At 42.0% G+C, this 12,029-nt stretch overlaps 1 protein-coding gene and 1 long non-coding RNA gene across 2 annotated transcripts in view; one reads left to right on the top strand and one right to left on the bottom strand.

Annotated features, from left to right (window-relative positions):
* Positions 1-7,211, bottom strand: part of LOC146854873 (uncharacterized) — a 56,701-nt gene extending 49,490 nt beyond the window's left edge. The window contains exon 1 of the long non-coding RNA XR_014981240.1: positions 7,101-7,211. This is a non-coding gene — a long non-coding RNA (uncharacterized LOC146854873). The remainder of the gene's footprint in view (positions 1-7,100) is intronic.
* The window catches only part of LOC146854871 (sodium- and chloride-dependent GABA transporter 2-like), a 681,032-nt gene extending 673,435 nt beyond the window's left edge, over positions 1-7,597 (top strand). Inside the window, exons 13-15 of the mRNA XM_085652276.1 lie at positions 1,396-1,496; positions 3,961-4,131; positions 7,084-7,597. Coding sequence (XP_085508402.1) covers positions 1,396-1,496; positions 3,961-4,131; positions 7,084-7,221 — 410 coding nt within the window. The 3' untranslated portion in view covers positions 7,222-7,597. The remainder of the gene's footprint in view (positions 1-1,395; positions 1,497-3,960; positions 4,132-7,083) is intronic.
* Positions 7,598-12,029: the final 4,432 nt, after the last annotated feature.

Genomic DNA, 12,029 nt, shown 5'->3' on the forward strand with positions numbered 1-12,029 from the left:
AGCAATAACAAAAACATGTGCAGTGCTTTTCTAAAATAGTGTTGTGGCACATAAATAAGCGTGCCAAGCATAACGTGTGCAAGGCAAAGCAGCCTATATATGCAAGAAAACTAAAATACAAGGAAACTTAGGGGTCTATTAGGTTGGTGGCCGGATGGCTGCCGCTAGGCCGGCGGCGGTCATTTTCCCGCAATCGCAACCCAGAAAACCGCCAGTCCCATTAGCATGGCGGTGATGACCGTGGCGGTGAAATATTCCACCCGCCACTTTTCTGCCGGTAGCAGTCTGCACGCTTGCCTGGTGGGCGGAGCTGGACTGCTAAAATGGGGCCGGTGCAGGGTCAGGCTCCGCAGGCATGATTATGATGCCGCGGTAGCCAGCCTTTCCGCGGTGGTGGAACCACCATGGAAAGGCATGCGGAGAATGTCTCCGGGGGCCCATTGCGGGCCCCCAATGTGTTTGGGTGGGGTGTGGGTGCACTGGAGAGATACCCATGGTACCCCCTACATGTCCCTGTACCAGTGCCTGCCACGCAGTGCAGGGATATGCTGGACATGCTTTTTTGGACATCGCGGCAGTGCTGCTGGCAGTAGCAACGGCCGCAATGTTAAATGCCGCGATCGTACCGCCGCAGTCGGATTTCGACTGGGGAGCATACTAACTGGACCGGTGGTTATGCCGTGGTCCTAGAGGGCGGTGTTTTCCCACTACCATGGCGGTCGGAGTGATTTTCCGACCGCCATCCTAATAGACCCCTAAAGGAAACACACAACAATTTGTGCCTTTAAAAATGTTTACTTTTCCAGCTCCAAATGGCAGTTTAAACTGCACACACAGGCTCTGCAGTGGCAAGGCCGAGGCATGTTTAAAGGGCTGCTTAAGTGGGTGCAACAAGCAGTGCTGCAGGCCCACTAGTAGCATTTCATTTATAGGCCTTGGGCGCATATGGTGCATTTTACTAGCGAATTATTAGTAAAATATACCAATTGGGTAATAGATACTATTACCATGTTTTTGGAAAGAGCACAAGCATTTTAGCACTGGTTAGCAGTGGTAAAGTGTCAGAATCTTAGGGCTAGAAAAAATGGAGTCAGCAAAAACAGGAGGTCTGAAGGTAAAATGTTAGTACCAGGTCTAACAATACTACTACATGGCGCTAGATATTATGGGGCTGCCATGCCTTTTTCATTTTCCCAGGAGGATACTTTTGTTATATACATAGAAGCACGTTGTTCCAAGTTACGAAATAACATCCGACATGCCTGCCACACACTGCCTCCTTCAATTGGTGGGAGAATCAGGGTCCCTAACTGCTTAGAAGCCAGCACTGTGCTTGCCCTTTTTTTGTTCCTATACTCCTGCTCATAAAACAAATCCACCTTCTCATTTTTTCAGGTGCAGATAAATTCTATGATGATATTGAACACATGATTGGCTACAGGCCATTGCCGGTGATCAAGTACTGTTGGAAGTTTGTGACACCAGCCGTGTGCGTGGTAAGACATCAAAAAAAGACACTGCACTCAAAGATGGGAGAGGATACAGTTTTATAGGAGAAGCAGTAGTGAAGCACAAATGTTTAGGGATTAGAGAACATTTTGAAACAAGCTCACACACATTTCGGTGCCCTCCTACTGAATATTGACTGGCTGAAATGTTTTTGGGGATAAAGGTATCAGCAGGTGTTTATGAAAAGCTCTTTCTGTAAATAGTTACATTTTGGTACGTGCTATTTGTATAGCTAAAACGTTTACAATGGCAGCAGAGTGTTGTAATGCATCAGATGCGTATTGTACAACCACAATGAATCCAGGCAGGGATTGATCGTTTCTAAGAGGGGAGCTGGACTAGTCACTGATTACATAAAAACTCTCAGAATTGAAGGTTGTGTTGGTCTTGGCGATTTGTATATGAGTTTATATATCATGTTAAAGGGGGGTGGTATTTGTTTCAGAGAAAGGGGTGTCAAAGGAAGAAGCTTGAAAAGCTGAACATCTGTTGTTGCAGGAGTGTGTACGGCTGCATTAATGAGTGGACAACAGGAATGTCTCTGCCTGTTTTGTATGTATTGTTGTCCTGGGCTAAATGTTATAGTTTTGCTGTAGGAAATGAAAGAGAGAAGGTCAAGATCTTCATGATAATAATGTCATCAACCTTATGAGATGTGAGGGAAGTGTTCGATCTCTGCTGTCAGAAAAACTATTGATAAGAATGAATTGAGGTGTGAATTTAGAGTGTCTGCTCTATGATTTGTTTGGTGAAATGTTGATGAGGTTGCCTTGTAGGGATGCATGTGGTGGAGTGAGTGGTTATATTGTTTGCATGTGGGTGTGAAGAAAATGGGAAAGATACACAATTTTGTGAGGAAGGGTAGTGTAGGGCATGGTATGGAATGTAAGAACAGGCCTTTAGGTGCCCAGCAGGGGACTATGTCTTCCCTTTGTTGCGAACATCTAAACGAGAACATACTGTGGGGTCTGTAGTAATAGGCTTCACTGTGTTAGATGGTGGCTGATGGTGTCTGCAGTGCGTGATGCACTTCTTCCCCCTGCTGAGACCTTCCCTCGTGGTGGGAAGGGGGATAGTTGGACAAGATAGGTCAATACAATATGAGGATGGAGTAATTTTCATATCCTTAGTCAACTTAAGAAGGACTGTGATGCATTTTTGTGTGATCAAAACGTTTGTAATGTTAGGATTTTCTGTCTTTAGAGTCCTCTAATTGTAAGGCAGAAAGGAGTCCCCATATTCATAAGTGAGTTAGAAAGAGGCAATTTACAATTGTATTGTGGTTCCCATTAATTCGACTAAAAGACTGTTAGCCTGGCGTGATATGATTGTAGCACCTGGATGGTCGAGTGAGAACTCTGTGTAGTGCAGATCAACATTGCCTGGTAGAGTGGGATGATATGTTATGCATATTTACAGAACGGAATATCACCTGGGATATTTTCCCTGTGCTGAGAAGGTGTGAGTCTAGCTCAACCTAGGTAACGATGTGACTCCCGGAAAAAGCCAAGTCTTAAGCTCTTAGCAGAATGCAGAGGGGGAAGCTCATCTGTGTTGTGGCATGTAGTTCCACACTTTGGGAGTGATGTAAAAGATGGCTTGACTGCCAGATTTGATTTTCCATTTGTGTAGGATGCGTGAGTTGCGTGGATTCTGGTTTTCCATATGCGTAGGATGTGTGTAAGGAGGAGTCCGGATGAGAGGAGGTGTCTGGAAGGTTTGTGAAAACAGATGTGATTGTTGAGCAATGCTGGAACAGTGTTATATGGTGCCTTGAAAATGTGGTTGAGGATGACATCTGTGAGTCAATCTAAAGTTGGTATGCCAGCCACCATAGCACTGCTAATGTCAATGAAGTAAAATGTGCATACCTGAATGTTTGTTGTAGCTGATAAGCTAGCTATTCAGCACAGTTTTGCTTGTGCCAATGCGGAATAACAGGTGGACCTTAAAAAACACTCAAAAGTCATTTGATTAAATGGCAGACCATCATCCATAGATGGTTTAGTTGAAAGTTATCTGATTTGGTCACTTGTTATATATATATATAGATTTGGCAAAAGGTAACAATGGAGCACATATGAAAGAAATTTAATATGAGTCTGTAGATGTGGTCTGATTACCTTTGAAGCCTGTCCTTTGTGCCACTTTATTTGGGTATTAATGTCTGGATCTTTAGTCATTATAAAAAAAAGTTTTTTAAGGGTTACATTTTAGAAACAGTTTTTCTGTCCAGAATTCCTAATTTAGGAAGGTTTTATGTAAAGGCAGGAAATAGTCCACATGCTGTTAGATTAGTCCACTGCACTCGTGAGGGCAGTCAGACAGATCAATCCACTCAACGGTTGTTTTGTGGATGACCCAAATAAGAACTCCTCACAATCCTGTTTTTCTTCGGTCTTTTTTTTATGCATATTGGTCTCATGAGGTCTCTTCTATTTTCCTCTACAGGCAACCTTCTTATTCTCTATTATTAAATATACGCCCCTGACGTACAACAAAAAGTATGTATACCCATGGTGGGGTGATGCTGTAGGCTGGGTGCTGGCCATATGCTCCATGCTCTGCATCCCACTCTGGATCTTCTATAAACTCTACTCTATCAAAGGCTCCTTGACTGAGGTAAGTTTTGACTTCTGGTAGGTCATGAATTCTTCATTTTATCAAAAGAATGTCATCAGAATGTAAAAACATTGATCGGGAAACAGAACCAATAGACCAAATACCTCCTGTTGAATGTACAGTGGTTCAACACATTAAAAATGTAGAATAACTTCCAACCATTTTCATATGGAAAACGTCCTCATTTTTAAACTATTATCCTGACAAATGTGAGGCATGTTCAGGTATTATGTATTAAGGGCTCTGCTTTTAGATGAGTGGAATGTTTTACACATGAGCTGTTGGAAAGCATGCCCTAAAGAACCTATTTAGTATATTCATTGAGGGTTTGAACCTGCATCCTGCATTTGTGATAGCCATGTTTATTCCCGGATGCATGGGTAATGATTAAAACCTTAACTCCAGTGTAGTAGCCAATGGCAGCCAACATAGTCCTCCAAAGCATAAGAGATTTGTGTTCTCCCCTCAGGAGCTGCTAGTAACATCTTAAAGCAGTGGCACGAATAAAGAGCAGCAGGTCTCGGTGCTCACAGACAGCTAACAGGAGTAACTTAATAATGGCCTGTCGCTAGGGTTGGTTTCTGATGATGGGCCACAACCCTCCAACTTTACAAGCCTTATGAATGGTAATTGCAAAAAGTAATTACCATCCACATTTGCATTATTAAGCAGTGCCATTGCGGTCAGCCAGTTTTTCATATACAAATATGCTATTGTGCATGTGCCAGTTATATAGTGGTAGGTGCAGCAGTGAATGTTAGCAGCCTATGAGCTGACATGCTGCCAGCCTCGGACTTCAATACTTGGGGGCCCTTTGGGAACATCCACTAGTGAACTGATAAGTGCCATATTCTGAAGCAGCTCTGGCGTGTATGGTGTCAGCCCTGTACTCCCAGGCCTGTTTGTCAAATATTTACAGCTGCCTCTCACGACCCCTCCCTTTCCCAAGTTGTCCCTGGGCAATGAGTTGGAAAAAGGATGAGTAGCAGTCTTTGAATGAGGGCCTGATGTCACAGAGTCATGAAACGTAACTCATAGCTCTGTCGGGCCGGGTCACGTGCTCCTTGCTTTAAACAGTACATTGCTCATGCTTCTGTGCCTTATGTATCTGTTTAAGGCATTTCAGCACCTTGTGAAAACAACTGCTGGTGTGCATTTCCTTCGTCTACAACACCAACTAGAGTTAGACAGAGGCGAGCTGAGGACAAGACGTACAATTTGGGTAAGTCAAATCTTGTCAGCAAACTTGGGGGCCGATTACGATGGCGGATGGCCTGGAGTCCGTCCGCCATCGTGGTGGTGATCAAACCTTTCTGCAATACATGTGGCGGTCCCGCATACCCAATTAGGATGAGACTGCCACCACTTTAGCATTGCGGCGGGTGCTGCTGACTGCAGCCCCCGCCGCGGTGTTCAAAATGCATGTTGTGCATTTCACTGCACCACGTGGCAGGCACCACACTGTGCCTAACACTTGGTGCAGTGCAATGTAGGTGGAACCATAGTTACCCCCATGAGAACCCACACCTCCCTCAACACAAGGGGGCCTGCAACAGGCCCCCAAAACCAATCCCATCCACCCTTTCCATTGTGGTTTTGCCACCATGGAAAGGCCGGCTGAAGACAGCATCCTAATTTGGCGGAAAGTGCCTGCTAGGCACCGCCACCATTTTATGGATGCATACCACTCCACCAGGCAATCGTAATGATTGCCTTTGGCGGTTCCATGGCAGATGGTCTTTGCGTCCGCCACGGTTGCAGTCTGGATCCCCCCGCCATCATAATGTGGCAGGGGGAAAATCGCAGTCCGTTGGAGGAAGGCCCGCCACCGCACGGCTGGCGGTGGCGGTCCTTCTGCCATCGTAATGACCCTCTAGGATTTTAAATGTGCGCAAAAAAGAACATTTGATGCTCTTCAATCATGGTCCTCAATGGGAATGTAAGCTGTTTTTCAAAATACTAAGCTTCACCTGCTGCACATTAGCAACAACATAGAAATTCACTTGGTGGTCACACAAGAGAGTGCCTTCACCTGCAGACCATTGTAAACTCTAGTCAAAATATTTAATGCCCTGTTCTTTTTGTGTCCCGTATTTTTGTATTGGGAACACCGCATTCTGCACCATTTTGTAAATTAATGTATATTTTTATAACATTTTTCTTGTGTTAATAAAACCTAAAATAACGTAGATTTACTTCCTCAGAAGAGTTGAGACAAACAGGACGTCCCTGTTTTATGAGAGTAGCATGGTAGCTTTTGAGGGCTTTTTTTCATGACTTTGGCCTTGGGGGCAGGGGGTTGTACAGTGTTTTCTTTGCCTCTGTATGGCCTCTCTTCTCCTCTTAGGGGAGGGGTGGCTGGAGGATTGGTGAAGCTTTGGACAGTTTGCCTCATGATGGATGGGTGCTACCAGCTACGCCTGTCCCTTGGCGCCCGTTACTGATTACTGATTACTGCCCTAGTGGCAGCTGAACAATGCCTATGGACTTAAAAAGCAATCAATAACAGCAGAACATGATAAATTGCACTGGGTATGGGTCTGTTTCAGAAATATCAAGAAGAGAAACAAACCACTTGTCTTAGGTGGGGCTGGAAGAGGGGCGAGGTTAAAGGATGGGTTTAAACAAGGGCAGACATTGTGAGGTCTTTTGGGGTTGGTCTCTGTAGAGGAATGATATGTCACAGCGGGTGAAGTCCCAACTCACACTGTAGTCCTGTGGCACAAGGTGGAAAGGAAGCCGTTCCTCAGCTGGGGAGTGATAATCAAATTACTTAATGGTAATCTCTATTACTACTGACCTTCGCCTCTAGGCCATTTCATACTAGTTTGGATAGACAATTGTTCATGTACCAACCACTACCCAGTAATATATGTACTACTACACAGGGTAGCTCAAAGTATGATAACATGTTTGTTTAAATAAATATAATGGTTTTTCCTTGATTTTCAGAGGTGGCACCAGCTCACCAGTTCAGACGTGGAACTTCCTCAGAGGCTGCCTGATCCAAAGAACATCTTTTCAGATCCATCACTTCGACCTTCAGAGGCTGCGCACCTAGCTCCAACAGAGCATGAATCAAACTGTTAACATACGGGAGACAAATGGACAGTTTTTATATAACATTTTATTGATTGATTTTCTTAATACTAGTACAATCCTATCACTCCTTATCAACACCACTCAAGCTGGCCTGGATCAAATAGATGCTGGAAAAGGATGAAGCAGTATTTGGCCTGGAAAGATTAGAAGACGTGCTTGTTTCCTCGCATTTGTTCCCAGACTTGAAATCAGAGGAAATATAGGGATAGGCTGCAGCCAAATGGACTCAAAGGCTGAAGCACATATAAAATCAGTAAGAAATTCACAGAGACTTTGAAAGTTTTTTGTATGTTTTTGCAACTGAAACATGTACAGTAGAGAATTGCAGCTATTCATTCCATTAAATCCATATCATTTTCACCAACATGGAGAGAAAGTCTGTCTCCTTATTTACTTTAACTGAAATTATAATGTGTTAGGTTTATTTTGAACCAAAATGAGTTAACACTCTGCAGGACCTTCTACAAAACCAGTTAGGAGCATCTCAGAAGGCCTAGCAGATATATCAGCGGTGGCTCCTCCGTTGAGTCGAGGAGCGCCACCCCTCTTCTTCCGGAGCAGTGAATAAAGGAAAAGTAAAATGATAATAAAACATGTTATTATCATTTTATTTTTCCTTGCTATGCCGAGTATGTCAATTCAAGGGTGGTGCGGGGCCATCCTGATTGACACTGGCAGGTTGGGAGGAGGCGTGGTACGCACTGCTACAAGCATTGATGTCTGTTTGGCCGGCCGTGTTAAGTTGGCCAAACATACATGCGCACTTAGGTTTCTCCAACCCAGCTACATTCGACAGCCAGGGGGAAGAAACAGCACAGACTCCCTGTGCCCGAGCGAGTGTCAAACCAACCCTCTCAAGCCAATCCACATGCTGCTCTCATGCTAGCTATAGCATGAGAGCAGCGTCTATATTGAATGGGGAGTCTGTGATGTATCCAGGCGACTGCTGGGAGTAGGGTAGTAGAGGAGGACCGAAGCGGCCGCCAGTATGAGGTAAGTCTTTTATTTTTTTATTTTTAACCCCCGGTATGGTTTTTCCTCTTTGAATACAGACTAATCCCTTGATGTGTTTTTATTATATTTGCCCGCCCACGGCAAGTTAGAATGTCCGCTCTCTTTTATGACTCTTTGACTATGATTTTATTTAAATTTGACCTTTCTCAAGGACGCTTACTCGATTTGCCAAAATTACAATATGTTGGAAATTATTTTCATTTTCATTATTGATATTAAAATACTTAAAATTGAACACAGACTTGATGTTTCTTATTATTTGCACAGCCTGCTCCAAGTTAACATGTCCCATCTCTTTTATGACTAAATTTTATTTAAATTTGACCTTTCCCAAGGAAGGTTTTTCATTTCGCCAAAATTGCAGTTTGTTGGAAAAGATTTTGATTTTGATTATCAATATAAAAATACTTACAATTCAAACATTAATGTTTTTCTTCCAGATGACGAATTTAGCAGTGTTAGAAAGTCATCCTTTTGCCCTATTCACCCCTAATTTCTGCTGAATGATGCTGGTGGTAACCGACTCTGACCATACCCTAAGATCTGCTAACCAGGCCCAGGGCCAAAGCTATGTTTAAAAAGGTACATGTAATTGGGTTCACTTATAATTGGCAATGACAGACCATTTAAGTCCCTAGTGAATAATGAGACCAGGGGATTCAAACTACCTATACATCCTTAGTATATAATAGGCTATGGAGGTTTAGAGGCCCAGTAGATTTCCTGCACTTGCATGTGCGCTCTGCGGTTCACTGACTGAATATCAATGTAAAAAATATAGATGTAAAAAATATAGCAGGTAAGTACATTAATGTTGAGAAAAAAACTATCAATGTCAAAAATATAATTGTACAAAATATCTATTTTTGAATATATATAATACAATAATACATATATTAAATAATAAAATTAATAAAAAAATAAATTTTTTTTAAATATGCATTTTATGAAATATAACAAATAAACTTTATTTAAAAAAGTTAAACACACATACATAATTGTTATATATATGTATATATTTCTTTAAAACCATTAATAAACTATTTTCACTTTCATTTATTTTATAATTTTAAAATGATATGTACATTTACAAATATATATATATTGAGAGATTTCAGTCTCGTTATGTGAACAAGCCCAGCAACTGGGTGAAACGCGTCATCAAGACATGCAGAGCACAAGCAAATAAACAAAGAAAATGCACTCAACTGGTGTCCGTGTCCCGTTTTGCAGCTAGCAGCTGTGTGAGTTTGGTGTAATTCAACCAGTAGATAGTTATAGTTAGGACCGTGTTTCCATAGGAAATCCGCAACATTCTATTTGGAATAACTTTGGCGCCGGTTGACGAATCCTCGCAAAATGTTCAAAATAGGTGGGGCGCTCCGCTCCGCTCCTACCCTGAAAGTCTCGGGGTGATTCGTCGAAGCGGGGGCCGAGAAAAAAGGGGGGTCCAAAAACGCGTTTTCCCCATGCATTTTTCCATAGGGACCTTTAGTCCAAGGTACAGCCCGAACGGCTGAACAGAATTACTTGAAATTTGGCAGAGAGGTAGTCCTCAGGTCAGGGAAGTGCCTTTTGCAGGTCTGGTGTCAATCTGTTCAGTAGTTCCTGAGAAAATCAAAAGTAAAATCATATATATATGTTGGCGGAGCCTAACCACACATCTCATCCTGAGATCTGATTGGCTGTCAGCACTTCATCCAAGAAGTGTTGGCAGCCATCTTGGGACCAATATACATGATAGCACATCATTAAAAAGCATTGCAGTTAATAGAAGGTTTTAAGACTTTAGTTACATTATAAATCATTTGTTGATGGTACCATACTCATTTTAGGAATTGTGGTATGTTCTAAGGTGATTTCACCATGTGAAAAAGCCTTCTGCTGGGGTATCATGATTGAGAGAAAAATATGTTCTCATGCTTTTCCCACAGAGGTTTGGAAGGTGATCTATAAGCTAAACTGAGAGCATATTTTCTGTAAATTCACATTATCTTTCTCAGTCATGTGAGAATGAAGTCTGACATTCTCAGTAAAACATGTACATCCAACAAGGGCAGAGACTTTCAGTTGATTCCTTTGTGTTCTACTGCAGCTTCCCAGAGTGTTCCAAAGAACAACTAGAGCGCTAACAGTCCTACTTATGATAAACGTATGGCACACCTGAAGCCATCTTCCTTGGATTAGAGAGGTAACTCTTAAAACATTTAATTTAAAAAGGAACAAAATGAGGGGGTTCATTTTTCCATAAAAAGTATGATTAGTGCTGCAGAAAGAAAAATTAGGGCACATTTTGAGTGACTTCTCAAATCCTCTTCTATTTCATTAAAAAATTCTGACATGCAGACTGAAACATGCACTTTCAATACCAGCAGCAGTTTTCCCTGGTGAGCAGTCGCTTTACTACAGTGATCTAATGAGCAAAAAGAGTGCTAAAATTCTGAATTTATGGCAAATGTGTGACACATCTGAATGCCTTCTTGATGGAATCAAAGTAAAAAACTGAAAGTATTTCCTACTGAGGAGACTGCAGTAAATGATTCAGTTTGTTTCAGTTTATAATTTATTGCACAGTTAATTAAAACCAATGCGATACAATAACACATAATAAAGTTCATTAAAATCTGCAGCATAGATAGTTAATCTATGTAAGTTAAATCATATGTCCTGTTTGCTGAATTAATCATGAATCAATTTTTGGTAGTTTTTTTTCTACTACTTTTAAAAATTTCACAAATCTGCAGCTCAGCTGAGGATCCTGTGCTGAGAAGCAGGTTAACACTGCATTCCTTCGTGTGCGTACCCCCTGTAGAATGAAATGGCGTTTCAGCAGGAGCTTCCTTTCTTCTTGCAGTTCCTCACACGAGCATAGCAGGTGCAACATGTCTTCTGCCCCAATGCCGCATAACCTGCATAATGTTCCTGCTTTCAATCTCAGCCAGTGAGGAAGATGTAGGATGCATGGTAGCAGGCCCAATCTATAGCTTAAAAAGCACAGTTTGATTTTTTTTGTGTAACCTAGGGCAAGGTAAGGCTGGGAGGCTTGTGTCAGGTATGTATTTAATACCATCCAAGCGTGAGATCTTTTTGATAGGATGGCTTTATCCCTAACCCATGACTGTAGCTTGATCGATTTTTTCACCAATTTGTTGAGTGTTTTATGATCTGCAGGGGACGCCCAGAGCTCCGCCAGCCCGGTGTTCACTATGCTTTTTTCCAGGGACTGCAGTAAATGAGGAAATTAGGAAACTTCATAACAAATAAGTCTCCCAAGATGGCCACCAGAGACAAAAGAGCCCAAATGTAGCCCAAATATCACCCAGATGTAGCCCAAGTATAGCCCAATGACAGAATGTCCCAGAGTGTTCTTAAAAACAACTAGAGCGCTTACTGTCTTCATTATGACAAACGTATGGCACACCTGAAGCCATCTTGATTGGAATAAACTGGTAACACTTAAAACATTTAATTTAAAAAGCAATACAGTGAGGGGGGTAATTTTGACATAGAAATTATGATTAATGCTGAAGAAAGAAAATGAGGGCACATTTTGAGTGACTTCTTAAATCCTCTTCTATTTCATTAAAAAATTCTGACATGCAGACTGAAACATGCACTTTTAATACCAGGAGCAGACTTCCATGGTGAACAGTAGTTTTACTACAGTGATCTAATGAGCAACTAGAGTGCTAACATTCAGAATTTATGGCAAATGTGTGACATATCTGAATACCTTCATGATGGAATCAAAGTAAAAAACTGAAAGCATTTCCTACTGAGGA

The sequence above is a fragment of the Triturus cristatus genome, chromosome 4_1 (genome assembly GCF_964204655.1).
Source record: "Triturus cristatus chromosome 4_1, aTriCri1.1, whole genome shotgun sequence".
NCBI classification, from domain to species: domain Eukaryota; kingdom Metazoa; phylum Chordata; class Amphibia; order Caudata; family Salamandridae; genus Triturus; species Triturus cristatus.